At 39.9% G+C, this 26404-nt stretch overlaps 1 protein-coding gene across 2 annotated transcripts in view; it reads right to left on the reverse strand.

Annotated features, from left to right (window-relative positions):
* The window catches only part of LOC137072667 (polymeric immunoglobulin receptor-like), a 63217-nt gene extending 39488 nt beyond the window's left edge, over window positions 1-23729 (reverse strand). For both annotated transcript variants that reach the window (XM_067440573.1, XM_067440572.1), the window contains exons 1-5: window positions 23401-23729; window positions 19420-19776; window positions 19027-19332; window positions 18464-18787; window positions 18082-18384 (exon numbers count right to left, since the gene is read on the reverse strand). In XM_067440573.1, coding sequence (XP_067296674.1) covers window positions 18082-18384; window positions 18464-18787; window positions 19027-19332; window positions 19420-19776; window positions 23401-23725 — 1615 coding nt within the window. In that variant the 5' untranslated portion in view covers window positions 23726-23729. The remainder of the gene's footprint in view (window positions 1-18081; window positions 18385-18463; window positions 18788-19026; window positions 19333-19419; window positions 19777-23400) is intronic.
* Window positions 23730-26404: the final 2675 nt, after the last annotated feature.

The following is a 26404-nucleotide window of genomic DNA, read 5'->3' on the forward strand; positions in this document are numbered from 1 at the left end:
TTGTTAATAGGCTATAGCTCTGTCTAAATCCTAGAGTCATGCTACTCCCTGGCCATGATGCAACAACATTTCTAATTCTGCACAGATGGTCACACTAGCTGCACATTAACAGAATGGTAATTTTTTCTGTTAACATACTGCTGATCTTCATGCGTGCGGGGAGCCTGAATTCTGACATGTGTGCCATCTATTACACTTATTCGAGGAAACCCCGCTTTCCGAAAAAAAGAGGTTTGAATGGCATCCAGTTCAACACGCGGAAATGTCACAGTTTGGCTTAAATGATGGCAGAGAACCCCTGCAACCCGGTGAATAACTACTAACTGACGATTTATGAACATGGAAAACATCTCCCACAGACTGGAAACTCCCAGTTGCAAAGAACCGAAGTGCTATAAGCAACTGTAACACAGAGGGTAGTGAGTGGTTGCGCTGGGTAACATGATCAAGATCGCCTTCCAGTTTGTTAGCGATCTCATATATCCCGCGGCGATCAAATCTATATTCGCGAAGCAGTTTTTCATCGCTAAGATGGTCCAGAGGATTCTCTCTATCGCGAAAAATTCGCTTTGGCACATTTACATCTTCAACAGGATCAATAAACTCAGCTATTTTTTTCTCATTAATGTTCGTCAACTCTTAAGGTAAACTTTTCCTAACCTTAAACTATACTTAGGAAAATGACAGTTAAGGGGCTTTATGCAACACTTAACGGTTTTTAAGGGATTACTTAAGTGAAAAATAGACATTTGAGGATAATTCTAAGGGTTTATGACATTTCAGTTTAATAAACCCTTAAGTGATACTTAAGGGTTATTTTTTGCAACACCCTTAAGTTTAAGGGAAACCTAAGTGCGATCTTAAGGGAAATTTTCACTTAAGGTGTTTTATGCAACCGGGCACAGACCCTAACTCTACCCTTAAACTGACCCTCACCACCACACCTGACCCTAACTGTACCCTTAAACTGACCCTCACCACCACACCTGACCCTAACTCTACCCTTAAACTGACCCACACACCACACCTGACCCTAACTCTACCCTTAAACTGACCCACACCACCACACCTGACCCTAACTCTACCCTTAAACTGACCCACACCACCACACCTGACCCTAACTCTACCCTTAAACTGACCCTAACTCTACCCTTAAACTGACCCACACCACCACACCTGTCCCTAACTCTACCCTTAAACTGACCCAGACCACCACACCTGACCCTAACTCTACCCTTAAACTGACCCACACCACCACACCTGTCCCTAACTCTACCCTTAAACTGACCCACACCACCACACCTGTCCCTAACTCTACCCTTAAACTGACCCACACCACCACACCTGACCCTAACTCTACCCTAAAACTGACCCACACCACCACACCTGTCCCTAACTCTACCCTTAAACTGACCCACACCACCACACCTGTCTCTAACTCTACCCTTAAACTGACCCACACCACCACACCTGACCTTAACTCTACCCTTAAACTGACCCAAACCACCACACCTGTCCCTAACTCTACCCTTAAACTGACCCACACCTGACCCTAACTCTACCCTTAAACTGACCCACACCACCACACCTGACCCTAACTCTACCCTTAAACTGACCCACACCACCACACCTATCCCTAACTCTACCCTTAAACTGACCCACACCTGACCCTAACTCTACCCTTAAACTGACCCACACCACCACACCTGACCCTAACTCTACCCTTAAACTGACCCACACCACCACACCTGACCCTAACTCTACCCTTAAACTGACCCACACCTGACCCTAACCCTACCCTAAAACTGACCCACACCACCACACCTGTCCCTAACTCTACCCTTAAACTGACCCACACCTGACCCTAACTCTACCCTTAAACTGACCCACACCACCACACCTGACCCTAACTCTACCCTTAAACTGACCCACACCACCCCACCTGTCCCTAACTTTACCCTTAAACTGACCCACACCACCACACCTGACCCTAACTCTACCCTTAAAGTAACCCACACCACCACACCTGACCCTAACTCTACCCTTAAACTGACCCACACCACCACACCTGACCCTAACTCTACCCTTAAACTGACCCACACCACCCCACCTGTCCCTAACTTTACCCTTAAACTGACCCACACCACCACACCTGACCCTAACTCTACCCTTAAACTGACCCACACCACCACACCTGACCCTAACTCTACCCTTAAACTGACCCACACCACCACACCTGACCCTAACTCTACCCTTAAACTGACCCTCACCACCACACCTGACCCTAACTGTACCCTTAAACTGACCCTCACCACCACACCTGACCCTAACCCTACCCTTAAACTGACCCACACCACCACACCTGACCCTAACTCTACCCTTAAACTGACCCACACCACCCACCTGTCCCTAACTTTACCCTTAAACTGACCCACACCACCACACCTGACCCTAACTCTACCCTTAAACTGACCCACACCACCACACCTGACCCTAACTCTACCCTTAAACTGACCCACACCACCACACCTGACCCTAACTCTACCCTTAAACTGACCCACACCACCACACCTGACCCTAACTCTACCCTTAAACTGACCCACACCACCACACCTGACCCTAACTCTACCCTTAAACTGACCCACACCACCACACCTGACCCTAACTCTACCCTTAAACTGACCCACACCACCACACCTGACCCTAACTCTACCCTTAAACTGACCCTAACTCTACCCTTAAACTGACCCACACCACCACACCTGTCCTTAACTCTACCCTTAAATTGACCCAGACCACCACACCTGACCCTAACTCTACCCTTAAACTGACCCACACCACCACACCTGTCCCTAACTCTACCCTTAAACTGACCCACACCACCACACCTGTCCCTAACTCTACCCTCAAACTGACCCACACCACCACACCTGACCCTAACTCTACCCTAAAACTGACCCACACCACCACACCTGTCCCTAACTCTACGCTTAAACTGACCCACACCACCACACCTGTCTCTAACTCTACCCTTAAACTGACCCACACCACCACACCTGACCCTAACTCTACCCTTAAACTGACCCAAACCACCACACCTGTCCCTAACTCTACCCTTAAACTGACCCACACCACCACACCTGTCCCTAACTCTACCCTTAAACTGACCCACACCACCACACCTGACCCTAACTCTACCCTTAAACTGACCCACACCACCACACCTGACCCTAACTCTACTCTTAAACTGACCCACACCACCACACCTGTCCCTAACTCTACCCTTAAACTGACCCACACCACACCACCACACCTGACCCGAACTCTACCCTTAAACTGACCCACACCACCACACCTGTCCCTAACCCTACCCTTAAACTGACCCACATCACCACACCTGTCCCTAACTCTACCCTTAAACTGACCCACACCACCACACCTGACCCTAACTCTACCCTTAAACTGACCCACATCACCACACCTGTCCCTAACCCTACCCTTAAACTGACCCACATCACCACACCTGTCCCTAACTCTACCCTTAAACTGACCCACACCACCACACCTGTCCCTAACCCTACCCTTAAACTGACCCACATCACCACACCTGTCCCTAACTCTACCCTTAAACTGACACACACCACCACACCTGTCCCTAACTCTACCCTTAAACTGACCCACACCACCCCACCTGTCCCTAACTTTACCCTTAACCTGACCCACACCACCACACCTGACCCTAACTCTACCCTTAAACTGACCCACACCACCCCACCTGTCCCTAACTTTACCCTTAAACTGACCCACACCACCACACCTGACCCTAACTCTACTCTTAAACTGACCCACACCACCACACCTGTCCCTAACTCTACCCTTAAACTGACCCACACCACACCACCACACCTGACCCGAACTCTACCCTTAAACTGACCCACACCACCACACCTGTCCCTAACCCTACCCTTAAACTGACCCACATCACCACACCTGTCCCTAACTCTACCCTTAAACTGACCCACACCACCACACCTGACCCTAACTCTACCCTTAAACTGACCCACATCACCACACCTGTCCCTAACCCTACCCTTAAACTGACCCACATCACCACACCTGTCCCTAACTCTACCCTTAAACTGACCCACACCACCACACCTGTCCCTAACCCTACCCTTAAACTGACCCACATCACCACACCTGTCCCTAACTCTACCCTTAAACTGACCCACACCACCCCACCTGTCCCTAACTTTACCCTTAAACTGACCCACACCACCACACCTGACCCTAACTCTACCCTTAAACTGACTCACACCACCCCACCTGTCCCTAACTTTACCCTTAAACTGACCCACACCACCACACCTGCCCCTAATTCTACCTGTATCCCACCTCAATATCAGCAAAGGTGTTTTGCAATACAATTTGAACACAGTAAGTACATAGTACTTAAAGGGATAGTTCACTTTAAAATGAAATTGCTGTCGTCCTTTACTCACCCTCAAGTTGTTTCAAATCTGTATGAATTTCTTTCTTCAGCTGAACACAAGGGAAGATATTTTGAAGAATGTCAGCAATCAAACAGTTAACTGGAGCCATTGACTTCCATAGTATGTTTTTTCCTACTATGGAAATCAATGGCTCCAGTTAACTGTTTGATTTTTGAACTGTTTGAGGCACCAGTCAACACCATTCCCTCGAGGACACTAAAACAAAGCAAATACAAATGTTAAAACTAGATACTCTCTCTATTCATCATAAATCACAACCCTTACCGTCACATTTCAGTTCTATGCTGCTCAATCACTGGTCTTTTTATCTGCCATGACACAAGCCTGAGAAGCGGTGATGTTTTTTTCAAACGTAGCACATGGTACCACAAAGAGGAAGCACCAACATGTCTGATTTCCTTTTATAGTATGTTGCCTCATGGGGTTCGTAGTCCATCTAATTTGTAGTCCTACAACTACCCCATTACATATTGATATAAGGCATCTATAAGTTAACCTAGAGTATCATTTGAGTATCTCATTGCTGGGCCAAGTGTCCTGGTTTTGAAGTTTCTCATGTTCAACAGCATTAAAAACATTTGCATTAATCTCTGTTCCCTGCCTCACTTCCAAACACCCTAAATACAACATTTACATGCCTCTGGTTAATTACACCATTTTCTGTAAAACCCACTCTTGACTCTATTCAGCAACTTCCCTAAATGATAAAATGATAACTGGCAACACTGACTCTCCCTTACATGCAAAAATATATAATGAATTCAAAGCAGAACACACACACACCATCTTAAATATCATCAGTGCTGGAGGTGGGGCGGTACTCACCGGTGCACTGTATCGGCACTCCTACATTTTACCTGCACTTTTCTTGTGGACCGCTACCTCTCTCTTTTATAATGGATCAATTGTCTGTGTAATATGACTGTGACTGAAGCCCAGTTGTTTAAGGCCACAAGTGGCATTCCTGCGACGCTCATGATGAAATGTGCAACTCATTTGAATTAGAATTATACTGAGAATGTAGTAAAACACGATGGAGAAAGTCAAACATGATCTAAAACAGCCACTAAAATGACTGATGAAAGAGGGGAAAACATCATCCTGCAAGCTCTATTGGATTTATTGTGGTAGATTTTGACTAGTTGTAGAATTTATAAAAGATAATCAGTTAAGGGAATAGATTTTTTTCCATTAAAGATGTATATTACACCTGTGGCATGTTGTAGCTATAGTTTCTAACTGTGTTGTTATTTTTCATAACAAATGCTATAGATTAAAAAAGAGAAAGAAATAGGTTAACATTGGCCTGCGTGGTAATGAGGAGCCGTCGATGTTCTTGCTTTTTTAAATAAACCCTTATTCTAACAAATGCTATAGTTAAACAATTACAAGAACTATATGTTAGTCTTAAGGTTCAGTACGAGTTAGAAACAGATTTAAAATATGGACCTTCTTAAATTATTGACCTAACAATCCCCCATATATCTCCACCGCCCGACAAAGCCCCGTCCCCTTTGGTGAGTAGTGGCACTTTATCAGACTAACTCCCCACGGATTTCGACCCCTGTCAGTTCGCATACCGTTGAAGAGATCCACAGAGGATGCCATTGCCGTAGCTCAGAGAGATACAGCAGAACGACGTCTGGATGCTCTGTGTGGATAACAGCTCAGCTTTTAATATAATTGTAATACAGTTCGTAGATGGGAAGGAAGGAGGCGGGAACCGGTGAACATTTAACAAACTTATAATTTCAAAATAAATAAACAAAACGAAAGTAACCCGCGGACAGCCCCTCACGGACGACTGCCCTAGCACACACACACAACAAAACGTAAACAAAACATAACATAAATTCCAGGCCTGGTCCTCTCTCGTCTTTCACTGCCTTCGCTCCTCCTTTTATGCTCCCGTCACCCGGCCGCGAGACGAGACCGCTGTGTCGCGCAGCTGGCACTCATTAGCACTCGTCACCGGCCCGTTCTCGCGGTCCCTCGCCCTGTTGCTTGCCACAGGCCCATTCCTCCATTCAGATCTCCTCTAGAGCAGTGATGTTTGGGGCTGTCGCTGGGCAACACGGATTTTCAACTCCCTCCAAAGATTTTCTATGGGGTTGAGGTCAGGAGACTCCAGGACCTGTAAATGCTTCTTACGAAGCCACTCCTTCATTGCCCGGGCGGTGTGTTTGGGTTGATTGTCCTACTGAAAGACCTAGCCACTTTTCATCTTCAATGCCCTTGCAGATGGAAGGAGGTTTTTACTCAAAATCTCACAATACATGGCCCCATTCATTATTTCCTTTACACAGATCAGTCGTCCTGGTCCCTTTGCCGAAAAACAGCCCCAAACATGATGTTTCCAGCCCCATGCTTCACAGTAGATATGGTGCAACTCCGCATTCTTTCTCCTCCAAACACAACAAGTTGAGTTAGGGAGAGTTAAGGCATCAAACAGCACATACAGCAATAACTACAGTAACCCATGTGATCCCAATGGATGAATCAATGTCTTCTGAAGTTAAACGATAAGTGTTTGTAAGAAAAATAACAATATATCGCATCCGACCAGCAGTTATCTGTGTGTGCACTCGAGGGTTGATTTCCTTTGATTTCACGCTTGCATGAGGGTAAAAGACGAGTAAACGGTGAGGATATTTCTGCACGCACTGTATTTTCAGTGTAACAGTTACAGAATACTAGCTAGACATGTGGGATCCTTCTTAAGATTCATCTGTGGCAAGGAAGAAAAAGAAGAGGAACAAGAGGAGGATGAAGCCAAGCAAGAGAAATGAATGTGCTCTAAATCTGTTTAAAAAAAGTTTTTATTTATTTAGTTTTATTTTATTTAGTTTTTATAAAAAAGTTTTTATAATTACAGTATAATTACCCCTTAATTAAAAAATACTAACAGTATAATTACCCCTTAATTAAAAAATACTAACAGTATAATTACCCCTTAATTAAAAAATACTTACAGTATAATTACCCCTTAATTAAAGAATACTTACAGTATAATTACCCCTTAATTAAAGAATACTAACAGTATAATTACCCCTTAATTAAAGAATACTAACAGTATAATTACCCCTTAATTAAAGAATCCTTACAGTATAATTACCCCTTAATTAAAGAATCCTTACAGTATAATTACCCCTTAATTAAAAAATACTTACAGTATAATTACCCCTTAATTAAAAAATACTAACAGTATAATTACCCCTTAATTAAAGAATACTTACAGTATAATTACCCCTTAATTAAAGAATCCTTACAGTATAATTACCCCTTAATTAAAAAATACTTACAGTATAATTACCCCTTAATTAAAGAATACTTACAGTATAATTACCCCTTAATTAAAGAATACATACAGTATAATTACCCCTTAATTAAAAAATACTTACAGTATAATTACCCCTTAATTAAAAAATACTAACAGTATAATTACCCCTTAATTAAAGAATCCTTACAGTATAATTACCCCTTAATTAAAGAATACTTACAGTATAATTGCCCCTTAATTAAAAAATACTTACAGTATAATTACCCCTTAATTAAAGAATACTAACAGTATAATTACCCCTTAATTAAAGAATACTTACAGTATAATTACCCCTTAATTAAAGAATACTTACAGTATTATTACCCCTTAATTAAAGAATACTTACAGTATAATTCCCCCTTAATTAAAGAATACTTACAGTATAATTACCCCTTAATTAAAAAATACTTACAGTATAATAACCCCTTAATTAAAGAATACTAACAGTATAATTACCCCTTAATTAAAAAATACTTACAGTATAATTACCCCTTAATTAAAGAATACTAACAGTATAATTACCCCTTAATTAAAAAATACTTACAGTATAATTACCCCTTAATTAAAAAATACTTACAGTATAATTACCCCTTAATTAAAAAATACTTACAGTATAATTACCCCTTAATTAAAAAATACTTACAGTATAATTACCCCTTAATTAAAGAATACTTACAGTATAATTACCCCTTAATTAAAGAATACTTACAGTATAATTACCCCTTAATTAAAAAATACTTACAGTATAATTACCCCTTAATTAAAGAATACTTACAGTATTATTACCCCTTAATTAAAGAATACTTACAGTATAATTACCCCTTAATTAAAAAATACTTACAGTATAATTACCCCTTAATTAAAGAATACTAACAGTATAATTACCCCTTAATTAAAGAATACTTACAGTATAATTACCCCTTAATTAAAGAATACTTACAGTATAATTACCCCTTAATTAAAGAATACTTACAGTATAATTACCCCTTAATTAAAGAATACTTACAGTATAATTACCCCTTAATTAAAAAATACTTACAGTATAATAACCCCTTAATTAAAGAATACTAACAGTATAATTACCCCTTAATTAAAGAATACTTACAGTATAATTACCCCTTAATTAAAGAATACTTACAGTATTATTACCCCTTAATTAAAAATACTTACAGTATAATTACCCCTTAATTAAAGAATACTTACAGTATAATTACCCCTTAATTAAAAATACTTACAGTATAAATAATTTGTAAATTTTCCTGATAGTTACCCCTTTATTCCCCCAATATTACATATTGTTCCCATATACTTACTTTATAGTTACACTATAATTACAGAAAGTTATGCTGTAAATTCACTTTAATTATGCAGTACTATCCGGGCCGTAATCTAAAGCGTTACCAAGTGATTTATAAGCTGTTTTTTATAGGCCGGTCATTTTTGACCGTGAACACCACAAGTGTGACAATGTACCTTTTTATACAAAATAAAAGTTTTTAAAAACAAAATTCCTGGTGAAAATTTTAAGTTGACTAGTGTGATCAACAGTACATTTCCAAAATTATTATTATTATTTTTTTTTATTACTCAAAAAATGAAATGCCTACTCTCAAATAAATAAGGCCTATGATAATTCAGATGCAAATCAAAATATAAAACCAGTCCTAATTGAAAGAGAACATGTTGACAAAAAGATTGAATCCAAGATTGGGTGAAAATATGGTATAATGAGTGATTTATAAGCTATTTTTTCATGGGCCGGTCATTTTTGACCGGGAACACCACAAGTGTTTTGAACACCACATGAGGGTTAATTCAAAATATTTGATCAGATTAAACAAAACAAGAAAAAAGTTTTGTTTAACTCACTTCAAATGTTTTACTGAACAGTCTGCATTTAGCTTTTATGGCACAGGAAGACTTTTTTGTTTGCCTATATTAGCTAAATGCAGACTGTTCAGTAAAACATTTGAAGTGAGCAACAGCAACTCAATTTTCCTTTTAAGTCCTGAATCCTATTGGAGAATGAATCTTGTAAATGAGGTTTATTTTGCTTTGCATGATACATATCACATCCCAATAAAACACACTGACATGTATAACAAGTACAGTAATAATGATAAACTTCCTGTCATTATGAATATTGTATTGCTCTTCCTCTGAGGTGCGTCGCTCATCACAGATTGGCTTATTGCTCTCAATATAATGCTGCACTTCACTACACTGTGAACTGATGCTTACAAAGATTAAAGATAGAAAGCTTCTTTCCCAACAGTGACCTGTAGGTGTCGCCAACTGCTCATTAACCTCTTCAGTAAAACTGGCTCAGTCATTATTCAGTGACATATGATTCTAGTTGTGAATAAACAACTCCAATGGTAATATTAGTTTGGCGTGCTGCTGTGTTTGACAGAGGCGTAATCAGAGTGAATCTCGTCTTTACTGAAGACGGCTGTAGCGTCACTGAGAGACTCTTCATGCTTCTGGAAACTGACAGACGAGTACAGGAGCCCGTCAGAGGGGTTTGGGGGAACCTGGACTATCGAATGGAGAGGAGTTGATGCAGGATCTGAGTCTTCAATCTCTTTTTGAGCCTGTAAGAAGAAAATGAATATACATGCAGTGGTTAAAGTGGGATTTGGCAGGCGGGGGAACCTTCAAATTGTGTGTAGGCGCAACAGAGAAAAAAGATTCATATTGAGCAACATATCGTGGTATAGCAACACTGTTTGGGACAAGACCGTCATTGTGGCACCAAGTATCACTTATTTCCTTAATATTTAAATGGTTTTATTTTGGTCCACCTACATTTACAGTAGCTATGTTCCCATCCATCTATTTTATGCATATTTTGGGATATTGTTAGCCTGGTTAAATTCTCAGTAGTAACTGAGCTACGGTCTGGCAAAGCTTCATAGACAAATCATTTCCAAAGGGGCGTCACCAACGGACGTCGCTTAAATACATCCGGGCGCAATTGAATAGACCTAAAACCAATCAGAGCGATGAAGGAGACGTATGCAGAGGGCTTTCGCTAAAGTGGGTCGCACACTGGATGCAAAGCTCAGCGCCGCGGCATGTCTTATAAAATGCGAACACATTGTTTTCGATGACAGAAAGCACACCGGCGGGAGCACGCGGTGCCTGTCAGCAGCGACTCAAAATCCTGCCGCGCCACAGAGCACAATTTCAAGGTTTTATATTAAATTTATATCATATTTCCCTCAAATCATTGATTCAAAATTTTGCTTGCACGAATACAATGTGCGCATCCAGTGTGAGATATCGAGATATCCATTCGTTTAGCCACCAAAGGGGCAATCAGACTTTTGCTGAATCCAGTCTGTAAGACAGCGATTACGTCTTTTATAGATATGAAGGCTTCGAGTGTTGTTCTTTGCTTGGATTTTAATGAAAAGGAAAAGTTTAAATCACTTAAAACAGACGCGATAGCTAAATCGATTGAGTGATATTCCACAGCGGCATCCATCTTTGTAATGTACAAAATCTGCTTCACCGTCGCTGCGCTGTCGTCATCGTGTAAAGCCCACCCCGACGTTTCTGATTGGTGCCGCGATTTTGACGGATTAGAAATGGGCTGAATGAGCTCTTTGCCAGAATACTTGCAGAGCAAATCTAAATTTGCCGAAAGTTGTCTGGATTTTCCCAGGCTAGGATATTGCATTAAAAAACGCTGAATGGAAATGCCGAGATGCGCATACATTCTGAAAATGTGCATCAAATACGTATACACTCGTTTGAGTAGGATACATTATCTATCCGATATGAAAACATGTGCATAAACTATGATGAAAATGCATTTACCGTAAATGATAATATATGGTGGCTTCTTCTATGTTTCTTAGTGATTTTTTTAATGGTAGTTTATCAGGAAGTGACGATTATGTTCTCTTCGACTCACTGGATGGAAACGGTGCTTTATTCACAAATGTTTTATGCGGTATTGCAATTTTGTGCATAAGTTACATTTGCAACTTTGGATGGAATCATAGCTACTGATATGATGACAACACTCTCTTAAAATAGCTGAACTGGTAGCTCTTTATAATAATGGCCCGTTATTAATAGATAACTCTGCAGGAAGTAATGCAGGACTAATGAGAAGCACTACATTAATACTTCAGCTACTACTGTTAACTAATACAGAAACAAGCTCAACTAATCAGTAAGTAACATCGAATTTAGGAAATAGTTAACAATAATTACTGACTGAGATTAGTCTCATTAATAACTATTAACTAACTGACCAATTATCACAACATTACTGTGTCTGAGATGTAATTAATCAATCATGCATCACGAATTACTTTAGTGTTACCTAGTCATTATGCAGGAGCTACTAGTGATCTGGACCATTATTATAAAGTGTTAACGCTGAACTCAATATGGAACACAACCTTCTTCTTCACAGTGTCAATTCAAATGTAAAAATGGGAAGTACAAAACTGAACAAAATGTAACAACAAAATGACTGAAGACACTACAACAGAAGTAAATCACAACCTAGATAGACCTATTGCAGAGGCAAAGTCGAAATACATAATCAAATAAACCCAAAACAACAACAACAAAACAACAATGATGGTCTAAATAGTGTGGCTATTCTCACATTTAGCTCCCACATTCTGTGACTTGATTTGTCCTTTTAACTCCACTGCATCCAGGCCTCGATTAGGAACACTATAACCAACCCAAGGGCCACAGGAGCTGAACTTGGTGCCACAATGTTTTCTAATGTATTTTTAAAAAACAAAATCGTCAAAGCACAGTGATACAATGAGTATATACTGTCTGAATATTCAATTTTAATATTAAGAATGCCTCTGCAGAAATATTCCAGGCTGCAACACATTAATTCGAACCCAACCAGGAAAGACCTCGATTGGACAGACCTACAGCCAATGAGAGCAACGAAGCGACGCATTGTCAAATGTCAACAGAGCTCAACTGCACTGTGTTGCCAAGTCTGCGTTTTTTTTCCAGGGGTTGAAGCGACTATTATGTGATATATAGACCCATGAGTGTGAATTTTAGCAGGCAACCTTTCCAAAATAACACACATTTTACCCCCCAAACACCATTTTTTCCCCGGAGAACCCCCCGGGAAGCTATTGTTTAGGGCTAGTAGTTGGTGGGTTTTGTTGTAAAAACTTGGCAACCCTGTCTGCACATGCACTGGAATAAACGATCTTAGCTGGTGTTGTAAAAAAATACGGAATTTATTGATACACAGAGTACTTACCCAACATGATCATCATTTCTGAGAGAAATAGTGAAGGTGATGCAGATACAAACAAGCTCTCCGGTTAGGATTTGAACAAATATAACCCAAGCCCCTTTGATGACGTGATGATTACGTTACTGTTGATCATCTGTCCGTCATCGTCTAAAGCCCGCCCTGATGATCTCATTGGTCAGTTTCTGTTTGGGGATAATCACTCCTCTATGGAGCGAGGCCAGACCGAACCGCCCGACCCAAAAAATGTTGTGTGCGCGGCTAAGTTCGGCTGGCATCCAGGCTACATTAATTCCAGATATGAGGTCAAAGCAAACAGGTTTCCAGAAACAGAAACAAGTTTTGTCACACAACTGCCTAAAGGAGTTTTCAAACCCGTGAGGACCCAAATTTGAGCTATTTAGAGGGGTTCGGCGGGCATGATCCCTGAAGAAAATGTAGATTTCTCTGATCTACATATGTGCATTTTAAGATGGTTGAAGGCTAAAATCAGTGTATAGTGGGCAGTAGATCATTTGTCACCTGCTCTATCCTCATTTCATCACTATCTTTTTCTCTCAGTCTCCTTCTCTTGCCCTCCTAAAGTTGAGCTCTGACTAAAGTTAATTCACTGAAGGCTACGGGCGTTAAGTAAATAGGTTTAATAAATAAATTCACAATATCTACACACATTCATTATTTTATGCCTAATCTAATGAAATTATTTGACAACACGTATTATATACTCCTCTGAGAAATACCGAGGTCTGGACCACGGACCTCATTTCTGACTATAGCCATGATTAGTGGTGTAGGAAGCCTTTAGTTCACCTCAACACATGGTCAAGGCCACAGAGCCTTTACGGTACTCATGAAGTTGCGCTCGCATCAAATTCAAATGGATAAAGCGACAGCTTGACATTCGTTAACACTTTAATAGAGCGGCAAAAGCACCAATGAAGTGCTAAAGCGGGCCAACGGGGCTTGAGAAGTGTTCATGAACAGAGTCAAGAGATGGTTAACACCGCTGCTCTTTTCCCATCATATTATATCAGGCTACCCGCTCAATATTTAAGACATTTTAAACAATTATCAGCTCAAACTCACTTTCAGACACCAGCGACTGTTTGAAATGACTTCCCTGCAATCCGATGGGGATTCTGACATATGATATTTTATCAATATTTTTCTAAATGTGTGAGCCTTTGGACTTAACATCCGTACTGGAGTTGTTTTTAGCATTCCTGTGATCTCAAATAAATGGAATCAGGTCCAGCCGGACAGGTGTGTGATCTGATGTGCAATCCTGGCACATATTAATACATTACTGTCACTGCAACTTCTTTTATTGTAAAACATTTGTCAGATATTGATGCTGGAATCTTAAGTCTTTAGTAAAGACCAAACGTTCATATCCAAATGTATTTTAATAATTGCCTTGTCTTTTTTACGGAGGAGGGGCTCTGAATTGCAACGGTTCGAACGTAGATCATACTAAACCATATTGAAGAACAGACCAGCTCTGAATCTCACCACTTCATAATCTCCTGTCTCTCTTCTCTCTGATGATGAACTGATGCCTGTGGGAACAAGAGCAACATCTGACTGAGAAGATGAGAGATTATTTTATCTGTACGTGTATTTCTGACAGCAGAGGCTGATCAACTCAGATTTACTAAACATTCAGTGGTGTGTGTGTGTGTGTGTGTGTGTGTGTGTGTGTGTGTGTGTGTGTCTCACCATGTTTACAGTTGTATTTTATTTTGAGCAACATGAGCACTAAACACACAGCCAGCAGAATCAAACCCACAGAAACCGCAACTATCACAACAGCGCCTGAAACCAAAAAGGGATTGTCAAGGTGAGCACGACATCAACCGCTTTATTCACCCTAACCCTAACTCATAAGTTATCAAAATGAGGAACAAATCTTACCATAGTTTTCTTCATCCTGGGATGTTTCTCTTTCAGTGTCAGGTGATGCTGTTTGTGAATATACACAATCATAGAGTGTATTGGTAAAATCAAAAAGAGAAACAAATTCTGTCAAGAAGTCATTCAAAGGGATTATCTCTGAGAAACACTTTAAAATCAAATTAGTTACATTTATATTTGTGCATTTAGCAGACTCTTTTATCCAAAGTGACTTACAACTGAGGAATACAGCAAGCGATCCGTCATGAAGAGGCGAATAATCACAGGTGCCCAAATTACTATGTTTTGGACATTAATTAGAGTAGCATAAGCTTGAGCAGGGAGGGAAAGAGTAAAAATGACTCGTGACTTACTATAGCTACAATTGTTGTGTTGAAGTGTGTGTGTGTGTGTGTGTGTGTGTGTGTGTGTGTGTGTGTGTGTGTGTGTGTGTGTGTGTGTGTGTGTGTGTGTGATGGGTAGGTTTAGGGGTAGGGGCAGTGTAAGGGGACAGAAAATACAGTTTGTACAGTATAAAAACCATTACGCCTATGGAGAGTCCCTGTAAACCACATAGACCAACGTGTGTGTGTGTGTGTGTGTGTGTGTGTGTGTGTGTGTGTGTGTGTGTGTGTGTGTGTGTGTGTGTGTGTGTGTGAGACTCAAGTGTGATCAACTTTAAGATACTGTCACAAATATAGAGGGATTATTTTAGCACAAATACAGGTTGCACAAGGTGTATATGACATACGTTTTAACAATAACATTCTAAAACAACATTATTGAACCTGAGACTAGTTATGGTTTAGTTAAAAGTTAGGTAACCTTTTAAAAGCAACCTATTAATCAATTCCCTTCCTTTGAAACCAAATTACTGTGATTTATTGTTGCAACGCTGCATCAAGAGAAAAAATCACAATAATATAAAAGAAGATCAAGAGCCCAACCAAAGGGAACACTGATCTCCATAATGGTGACTTCAAACAAAGCATCTGAGGAACATTAACATCAGCTTATGTGATGTTCTCTTAAAATGTTCAGTTGTATTGACAATTCAACATTCAAGATGGCAAATGAGTGAATTCAACTAGAGAAAGATAACTTGGGAAGTGGAGGACATGACCCAGTCAACAATTTGATCTCTCAGTGATATTAGCATGAGCTCACAGGAAACTTGTGATGTGGTCACAATCATAGACTGTAAAAAAATATGGACGTAGTAAAGTAGGGACGAGCTGGGCGTTGCCATCTTGCGAGCGAGTCATCGCGAGTCCCTCCCGGATAACAGAAAATGGGCAAAAAGGCGGGATGTGGGCGGAGCTTAGGTGACGCTATGACTATAGATGGCGGATAAATGGCTATCCACCTGTCACTCAAAGTAACGACGCCCTTAATTATGCAGATCTTTAAGGGTTTATATAACGTAAATGAATGAGTTATAAAAAAATTCACCCCCCTCACAGTTCTCATGAATGTCAAAATGAGCCGTATAGGCCAAAATCACAATTTGTACCAGACTGTAAACATGTTTTTTTCTGCTGTAAAGTTAAGAATTTTAACATGAGGCTCAATGAGGTTCTGCTCCTTCTGGAGCCGCTCTAGTGGCCAGACGAGGAACTGCAGTTTACATTACTTCTGTATTGGCTTCAAGAGAGATCGCGGGAGGTTGTCGCTTGGTCACAATGTGAGATCACAGAGAGCTAAAAGTGTAACCTCACCATCTGTTAATTCTCAATAAGAGCTTCTTTAGACGACTGACAGAAATAGAGTCAGCCTGAGCTCACCATGTGAACACTGTGATAGTGTTGAGAAAGGAAGTAGAAAGTCCCCCGATGGCTGATATTTGAGCCGCCTCATATCACTCACTGTGAGGATGGTGTGATGTTACTGTGATCAATTCATGAGCTCACATTGACTGGGGAGTGAAAGGTCTATTGAGAATTGCCTCACCACAAACTACTGGCATTTAAACCAATCAATTATTTCACAGTGAACTGAAGAGCTTTTCCATGCATAACGATTTGAGATTAGATTAAATGTATTTCCATTGTATGGAAAAAAGCCAAAGACTTTAGATATGCCAAGACAGTGCACTCATATGACTATGAATGGGAGAAAGTGCAATGCGCAATATGGCAGAATAAGGCCAGCCTTCTTCTTAGAGCCAATCACTGTCCTGGAAATGAGTTGTTCTAGGGTGGGATGTGTGATGAATGTTCAAAAGCAGGTCCTCGTGAAAATAGAAACCTTTTCTGCACCTTACTAAACTAAAAACTAAAAACAAAAGCAGCCGAAAGTTATAGTTAAACACAGAGGTTTCTGTTGCTTCCTGTTGTCTGTGGTTTTCAGCTGGTGTGAAAATGACTTTACCATAATATGTAGCTTTAAAGAGACCGTACACCCAAAAATGATCACACTGTAGGAAAAAAAGCTGAAGAACACTGAAACAGGTGCTGTAATTTTATACCAGAATTGTTAAGTTTACAGACAATAACCTACAATTCCTACAGTATTTTTACAGATGTTTCTTAAAGTGCTTCAGGGCCTAAAAACAGCTCAGGGCTCAGAGGGTTAAAGTGCATTTTCTCTCGCTCTCATGTTGTTCAAACATGTATGACTATATTTTTTATATTTTTTAACATTGGTCACTGAACAGCATTGGACCCCAATGACTTTCATTGCATGAATTAAACATTTGTGTTAATCTGAAGTCTTTTACCTCTGATCACTTTTAGATGAACTTCAGTGAAGACGAACGACCCAGAAGTCTCCTCAGCGCACCAGTATTTCCCAGAATCCTCTTCTGTCAGACTGTTGATGTTCACAGTGAAAACTCCAGCTGAGGCTTCGTCAGTCAGAGAGAATCGGCCATTTGTTCTGCTACTCGATGAAACACGAACTCCGTCTCGGACGCAGATATTCGGCTGATCTCCTCTGCAGAACGACCTCTGGAGACTCGAGAGATTCCTGACGGACTTACAGCTGATGGACGCCGATCCTCCGACAGCCGCTTCATGACTGATCGCTGGAGAGAAGAACATTAAATATGAGAACAGAAGGATCAGAAACACTGAGATGTTCCCAGAAAACTCCCTCACCATCTTTCCTGACGATCATGAGCTCAATGGGAAGGTTAAACTCATCTCTCACTGCACACCAGTATATCCCAGCATCCTCTGCTCTCAGGTCACTCAAGGTCACAGTGAAGAGATTGAGTTCAGTCTCATCCTTTACTGAAATCCTAGTTTTTTTAACATGGGCTTCATCTGATTGAATGATCTTTTTGGCATCTGGATTGAAACACTTTCCTTTGCAAAGATGCTTTACTTGTGTTGAATGTTTCTTATCATAAGGGCATCTGATCTCGGATGAACCTCCTTCACGTCCCACCACTGGAGGAACTAAGAGTCAAAGAAAGGGAAAGTGTTTATTTGCTGTAATACATGTGTCTGTTATTTGATGTTTGGTCGCTGTACGTACTAGTTGGAGTGAGTTTGTGTGGATTGGTGAGAGAGACAGACGTCAGATGTGTGTGTCTGGTTTCTGCTCCACACCAGTAAACTCCAGCATCTCTCAGGCTCACGTCACTGATGCTCACTGTAAAAACTCCTGCTGAACTGACAGAAAACTCAAAGCGGCTCTTCTCTGATGAACTGATGCTTTCACACATCATCTTCTTCTCCTTCTCGTTCTCTTTGCAGAAGTGTCTGGAGGTCTCAGTGTGTTTCTCTGGGAAATTGCAAGCGAGATTCACACTTTCACCAATAATAGCAGATGTGCTGCTTAATGCATGAAAATGATCACCTATTCACAAAAACAATAAAAAACATGTAATATTATATATATATATATATATATATATATATATATATATATATATATATATATATATATATATATATATATATATATATATATATCCTGTGAGGTGGATGGATTATCTCACCAAAGGAGATGTGCTCATTTAGACAGATTTGTGAACAATATTTGAGAGAAATAGGCTTTTTGTGTACATAGAAAAAGTGTCCAGTGTCTCACTTTACCTGGATTTACTGTCAGTTTGACCTCGGTGAACAGATCTTTGTCATTGATATTCACTCCACACCTGTACGTTCCTTCATCAGCCGTGGTTAAATCACTGATAAAAACCTTCAAAAGTCCTTCACTGGAATCATCAAACATGTGCACATTATTATGATCCTTCCATTGATTCTGTCCATTAACCAGGATCTTCTGTCCTGAATCTTTCTGGATGAATTTCTCGTTTCCTTTGAATTCTTGTGGAAATGTACAGGTGATGAAGACTGATTTACTGGAGTAGGCCTGAACATGGACAGAAGTCATCTGATCTGCAAAACGAGATTTATTTCATTAATAAAAGTCATTTCTTATTTAGATCTGTAAGAATCCTTTAATTAAAAAGAAACTAAACTCACTATAAACATTCAGATGAATCTCTTTAATGAAGGTCATGTGAGTCATTGATCTTCCTGAAGGTCGATCATCTGATTCGTCTCTCTCCACTCCACATAAATAAACTCCACCGTCCTCTGCAGAAATGTCTCTAATGGTCACAGTAAAATGATCTTCAGGACTGTCAGACAGAATGAACTTCTCCTCAGATGATTGTGATGATCCTGATGATCTTGAGCTGTTCATCACATGGACAGGATCTCCGTTCAGTCTGTAGAAGACTTTAGTGTGTGTTTTAAACTTATGATCATATTCACAGCGGACAGTGATCGTTTGTCCAATAGACTCATCCCGGATAACAGACGTCCCACAATGAGGCTCTGAAAATGATTTCAACAAAACCTTGTGACATGGAAGCTTAAAGCTGTAGTCCGTAAAAACTTAAAAAAAAAAAAAAAAAAAAAAGAAGCTCCAAATCACACTCTCAGAAGAAAAGGTACAGTAGAGGTAAAATTTTCTTCCTTGGGGAACAAAACATAACTTTTCCTTTAAAGGTACATACTTGGTCCTTAGGGTTCAATTATATTCTATTGCTTTCCTTTACTTAGAGCAGGGGTAGGCAAGTTCTGTCCTAGAGAGCCGCTGTCCTCCAATACTGAAAGAGACCCTCACCTGTCTATATCCGTAACCCTGAAGACCTTGATGAGCTTGTTCTGGTGTGTTTGAGTAGAGTTGGAACTTAACTCTGCAGGAAAGCATTTATTTAGAACCAAACTTGCCTACCCCTGAATTAGAGGAACAAAAATATACCCTTAATGGTCCTACCCCACACTATCAAAAAAGAGTAGAAAATTGTACCTTTAAAGGTACGAGTGGCCATCACTGGGGTGGTACCCTTAAGGGTAATTTTTTTGTTCCTCTAATTCAGGAGTAGGAGAAGTCCAGTCCTAAGAGCGCTGATGTCCTCCAGAGTTTATATCCAACCCTTCTAAGCCACCCTAGTATAAAACTTTCCCTCCTAGAAAGTATTTAATAATTGAAATTTAGAATGTCTGATCTGTGGCAAGAAAATATTGTTGGTGAATATTCTTTAGAAATATTTTTTTGTTAGTGATAAGTTTGGTCAAATTTTTTTCTTCATAACATTTTTTTGTCCATGGCTTCTTTTGATTTGAACAGATTATGTGTTTTGTGAACACTGTAACAAACTCACTTAAAAATCCAAGTCAAACTGCCCAACTAAAGGAAACGCTGATCACCATAATGGTGACCAAACATTTTAAATAAAACATTAACATCTAAACGTGTTAATTCTCAATAACAGCTTCTACAGATATCTTTCAGGGTTAAGCCAAACTCTGCAGGACAGCGGCTTTCTAGGACTGAACTTCCTACCCCTGCTGTAAGTAGAGGAAAATTGTACCCTAAGGACCTATTGTGTACCTTTAAAGGTGCCCTATGATTTGAAACAATATGTTAAATTGTTCTCTGATATCTACATAGAGGGTAAGTGGCTTATTTAAGGGAAAAAAATGTCCAGATACAGTTTTACAGGTCCATTTATAACCCTATAAATTGTCCCTAGGATGTAATGCTCTGTTTTTGCCTTATTTGGAAGAGTCATGAATATTAATGTTGAGCTCTGCTCTGATTGGCTTATTTCAGCAGCACAGCAGTTCAGCAGTTCAGTGAAGCGGCTCGAGAGTCCTGACCGTCCTGAAAACACCAATAAACAAGTAAGCTGAATTTCAGCAATCTCCATTTGAGAAGTTCTGCATAAAATGTCATTCAATCTCCATTTTATACTTGTCTTTTTTTCGTCACCGATATTGCATGTTTATATAAAGTTAGTCACAATGTAGGCTAAGGTTACGCAGTGACTGTGATGTACTCTGAAATACAAGCATGCAAAAACATCATAGGCCTACTTCAGTTCTCAAAAATATAAATATATAACTTATATTTTTACAAAATAAATAGCCTTGTCAAATGACTGTCGTTTCAACTTATATGGTGGAAAAGGTGACATTTGCTAGAAGGATCGAGTGAACGATCTGTAAGCAAAGTATCTACGGTTGTATTTTGTAATACAAAATAATATTACCCTTTGTCATTAGACACACTATTTATTTTGGTATGGTACTTGGTGTTTCCTATTGTTACTGTACTAGCATCTTCTGTTATCTAGACAATGCGGTCTCTCTAAGAAACTTTCAACTTAATCAAATTGTTTAAACAGTCAATAAGTGGATAAAATCGCTACTCACTGCTTGCAGGAATATCAACCCGATCACATGTAAATGCGTAATAGTACGAGTGTGCAATGTCATGGAATGTATACGCCAAAACTCATTTTGGCATGTCATATATACGCCATAAAGTGTGTATCATATGCACGCGAAACACCGCGTGGCATAGACACGCCAATATGAGTTTTCGCGTATACATTCCACAACATTGCACACTCGTACTATTTTTTACGCATTTTCGTGAGATCCGGCTGGGAATATAGTTGCCCCTTTCTTCAGTTTAAGACGCTGAGCGAAGCTTGCTTGAAATGGGGCAAACAAACGAACAATTTTGATTTAAATTGTTTTGGTATCTGATTATAATAAACATCAACCATGACTGTTGACATATGAAAAGTCCTCACGTCCCCTGCACAGCCTGAACATGACATTTGTGTCCACTCTGCCGTTTTTGCTATCTTCGAGTGTCTTGTTTAGCTGCAGTCCCGATGATTCGGCTCCGTCAGTTCCGCCTGACAATGGACATGTTTGGACAGATGCAAATGTTGGGGTCGTGCGATATAAATGATCCCCAGCGATTGCGTCACGGTTGGCGTCATGTTGAGAATCACTTATTTTTCTGTGGTGTTTTTCATGCACGAGATTAACATATGAAGGAGGAGGCAATGGTGTTTGAGACTCACAGAATGTGATGTCCTGTACTGAACTCTTATTATTTCACTATGACAAGGTTAATTCAATTTTTCATTCTAGGGCACCTTTAAAAGTACAGTTATGTTTTGTTCCCAAATGAACAAAATTGCACCCCCACTGTACCCTTTTCTCTGAGAGTGTAGTGATGGCCACTTTTTTTTTTTTTTGAGAGTACAATTACTCTCGTGGCTAACAGCAAAAAAGGGACTATGCTACCAGGCCCGTGTGCAAACAAGAATACAAATATTGGCAGGGCTAATACACACTGAATACACATAGTCATGCAATATTGGTGTCGTTAACATTAACGGTGTGAGAACAAAGAATAACAATAATAATAAATTGCACGGTTCGACGTTAATAAGCTAACTTAGGGATCGTTAGATTTAATCACATATTGTAGTCGATTTTTAAGTCGATTAGAACAAAAGCAGCAGACATTACTTGTTCAGATGACATTTTCTGGTGAAACTTTTTCTGCTGATTATTTTAGTTGTACTTCCAAGATGTAGGATCTGTAATTCTGAAGAACAGGATCCACAAATGAAATCCGCACACACTCCTCAAAATGTTAGATTTATCCGCACTGAGGAGCTGCCAATGCACAACCCACGTAAAGATGATACTTCCACAAATAACTGCAATAGCATGTTTCAAACAGAGATGGCGACAAAGAAGCAAAACTTATGGAATGCAACTTAAAATAAATATCACTATTATTAAAGTAATGAACTTTTGTCTCGCTGTCGCTTGCTACTTTCATGTTCCTTGCAGTTTTTTTTTAACTTGTGTTCTGGTTGTTTTTAGGTATATTTATAGTTGCCTGTGATCAGAGCAGATGTGGAATCCTACATCAAGACAAACTGACAGAAAAACATACACTGTACAAGAAATATCTCCTGAAAATGCTGACCGTTGAGAATCATTGTGAGGCATGGAAACGTTGAATTATGTGCAGTCATTAATTTTCGTGATTTTTTAAACCAAAATCTTCCATAGTACAGCTTTAATATATAATCACTATAATAATTACTGCAGTGAGTTATAAAGTATCACACGTACCGTTGTCCACCGTTAACTCAACATCATGACTCCATATCTGATGGTTTCCACATGTATATTCCCCATCATCCTCTCTGCTGAGGTTCCTGATAAACACTGTGAAGGATCTGCTGTTTTCATCATCATACAGAGCCAATCTCCCATTATAAACCCAGCGGTTCTGAGTCTCAGTACTGATGCCCGTCGTACAGCTCTTGTCTCTGCAGAAATACTTCCCTTTAGACTGATCATTCTGTTTCTTGTATTTGCACTTGAACATTAAACTCCCCCCAGAGCATCCAAACACAGGGAAACAAAGTACCTGACCTGCCAAACACAAGTTCATTTGCTCTGGGTTATTATATATTATCAGTCTAGATCATATATTATTTGACCCAGACTGAGCAGCTCAGAACTGACCTGAGATCAGGCAGAGAAAGATGAAGATGATGATGGCAGTCCTCATTCCAGATGGACTTCAGTCTCACAGATATCCAGAGAAAAACCAGATCCGATCACAATCCAGTGAAAGCTAGAACTGATCAGATGTGTTCGTTGAATGCGATGTAAGTTACTATCATCATAAGTGCTCACAGCCTCCGTCAGTCTTTCTCACGTTTCTCTTCCTCATTCTCTATAAGAGTTCCTCTATCTGCACCGCTGACAGGGCAGCAAGTGTTGAGAGTCAGAAATTTCATAACAACATCACCATATGCAATGATTAATGCTGCGTGTGGTGACAAATGCTCGGTCAGCTTTTGATTTCACTTTGATTATAATTTGAGACTCCTTCTCTGGCATTTCTCATGTGCACAGTTTGCAAATTACATATCCACTGGCTCACCTTTTGGGTAAAATATTCTAAGGGACATGACATTGTTCTTCATCACCAAAAGACAGAAGAAAGACTTCGGACACAGCCTTAGATGACATCAACTGAAGATAAAAGAAGACATTCAATCTCTGAAGATCTCAACACTGGAGGATTAATTACCTAAAAAGACCTAGAAATGGATCGAGACTGTATGGATTCAGGTTGTGATTTAAGAGAATAAAGCTCTCAGTGTTTGTCATTTACATCTAATTTAAGACCTCATTGAGGATCCCACATCCTTTCACTTCTGCTTACAGAGGAAAACAAAATCATCCACATTTTCACAACCATTTTCTCTTGACACACACTGAGGGTTTAAGAAGGATTTCTCATTTTGTTTTCTCATGTATTCATATATATAAAAAAAAGATAGATAAACTGATCTCCCCTGTTTCTTTATGATAATCTGAGTTGTATGGTCACCATAAAACAATGAGTTATTTTCCGATGCGATGCGATTTCCAATGCGATATATATATATATATATATATATATATATATATATATATATATATATATATATATATATATATATATATATACATATATATATATATATATATATATATATATATATATATATATATATATATATATATATATATATATATATATATATATAACGTAATTCATCAAATAAAGACCGGGGCCTTTATTTACCTGAACTGCCGATGGGAACCGGCTTTTATTTGAAGCAGGCTTTTATTCGGGGCTGGCCTGTATTTCTAATTCCATCTGTTTGAAATATAATTGCTTTATGTAAACCGTTTTCAATTTAAAGTGATCGTTCCAGTGGACAAATATCATAGATTTTTAATATAAGAAACATTTGCAAAACATAAGAAACATTTGCAAAAATATCACCATACAACAACATAATACACATTTTTTGTAATTCCGCGCGCAGCTCCGCATCTGAAGATGAACGAGTTCTCAGCGAATCTAGCCGAGCATGACGTCTCATCACACCGGCACCAGTTTGCACATACGAATGAGGTGCTTATATTAACTGAATGAGCCTACAAAAGCAGAAAGAAGCCATTTTAAAGGTCCAGTTCTTCGCGATTCCATCTTTCAAACTTTAGTTAGTGTGTAATGTTAGCCTAGAAATCTAGACGCACCCTAGCGGCAGCAAATTTAATCTGCCCGCAAGTGTCGTCTAGGAACTCTCAATACCCTTCTGAGCTGTATTCCTCACAATCTGGATGGGCCAATCACATCGTGTATAGAGTCGGTGGGCGGGGCCATAATGACGACGGCCGAGTTGCGTTTGCGTGCTTCTAGTAAACACAGAAACTGGCAAACGGCGGTCTTTCGAATCAGCTTTGACTGCGACTCTGGAAGACTTGGCGTTAAGCTTTTCTCTGAGAAAAGAACAAAGAACGAATAAATAAGCCATTTTAAAGGTCCCGTTCTTCGCGATTCCATCTTTCAAACTTTAGTTAGTGTTTAATGTTGCTGTTAGAGCATAAATAATACCTGTAAAATTATAAAGCTCAAAGTTCAATGCCAAGCGAGATATTTTATTTAACAGAAGTTCCCTTTCAAAGCCTACAGCGAGCGGCCGGTTTGGACTACACCGCTGCACTTCCTGCTGTGATGACGTCACTAGAACCGTTTGTTGACTAAAGCTCCGCCCACAAGAACACGCAAAATAGGGGGCGTGGTCTCGTTGCTCTCCCACGTGGAGAAGAGCGCGCATTCAGCGCTTGCATCGCCCCGTTATGGTGAGAGGCGGGACCTTTCCGGACAAAGTGTGCTAAGCTGCTGTCCAATCACAACACGGGAAGCGCTGGCCCAATCAGAACTCGTTACGTGTTTGTGGCAAGGGGGGCGTGGTTCAGCGAGGTCTGCAGCGGGAGAGAGAGCCGCGGGACAAGCGGTACGTGAGTGGGTTGGAAGCAGATTAATAACACCTGTCTCTTGTTCTAGTAATGAGCGCGGAGAGGGGATAAAACATCAGTGGAACCGGAGATCGAGGAGAGAGAGAGCCCGGACGGTTGATGCCAAACCCCCCTCACAGAGACTGAGTAACCGGAAGCCGGAAGTGCCGACCCGGAAGTGATCGAGAGATCGTTGTTTATGAGATTCCACACCGCAGTGTGTGTTGCTAACGTTTTAAGTTATAATAAAGAGAAAAGCATCAACTGT

This window comes from Pseudorasbora parva, chromosome 4 (assembly GCF_024679245.1).
Source record: "Pseudorasbora parva isolate DD20220531a chromosome 4, ASM2467924v1, whole genome shotgun sequence".
In the NCBI taxonomy this organism is placed as follows: domain Eukaryota; kingdom Metazoa; phylum Chordata; class Actinopteri; order Cypriniformes; family Gobionidae; genus Pseudorasbora; species Pseudorasbora parva.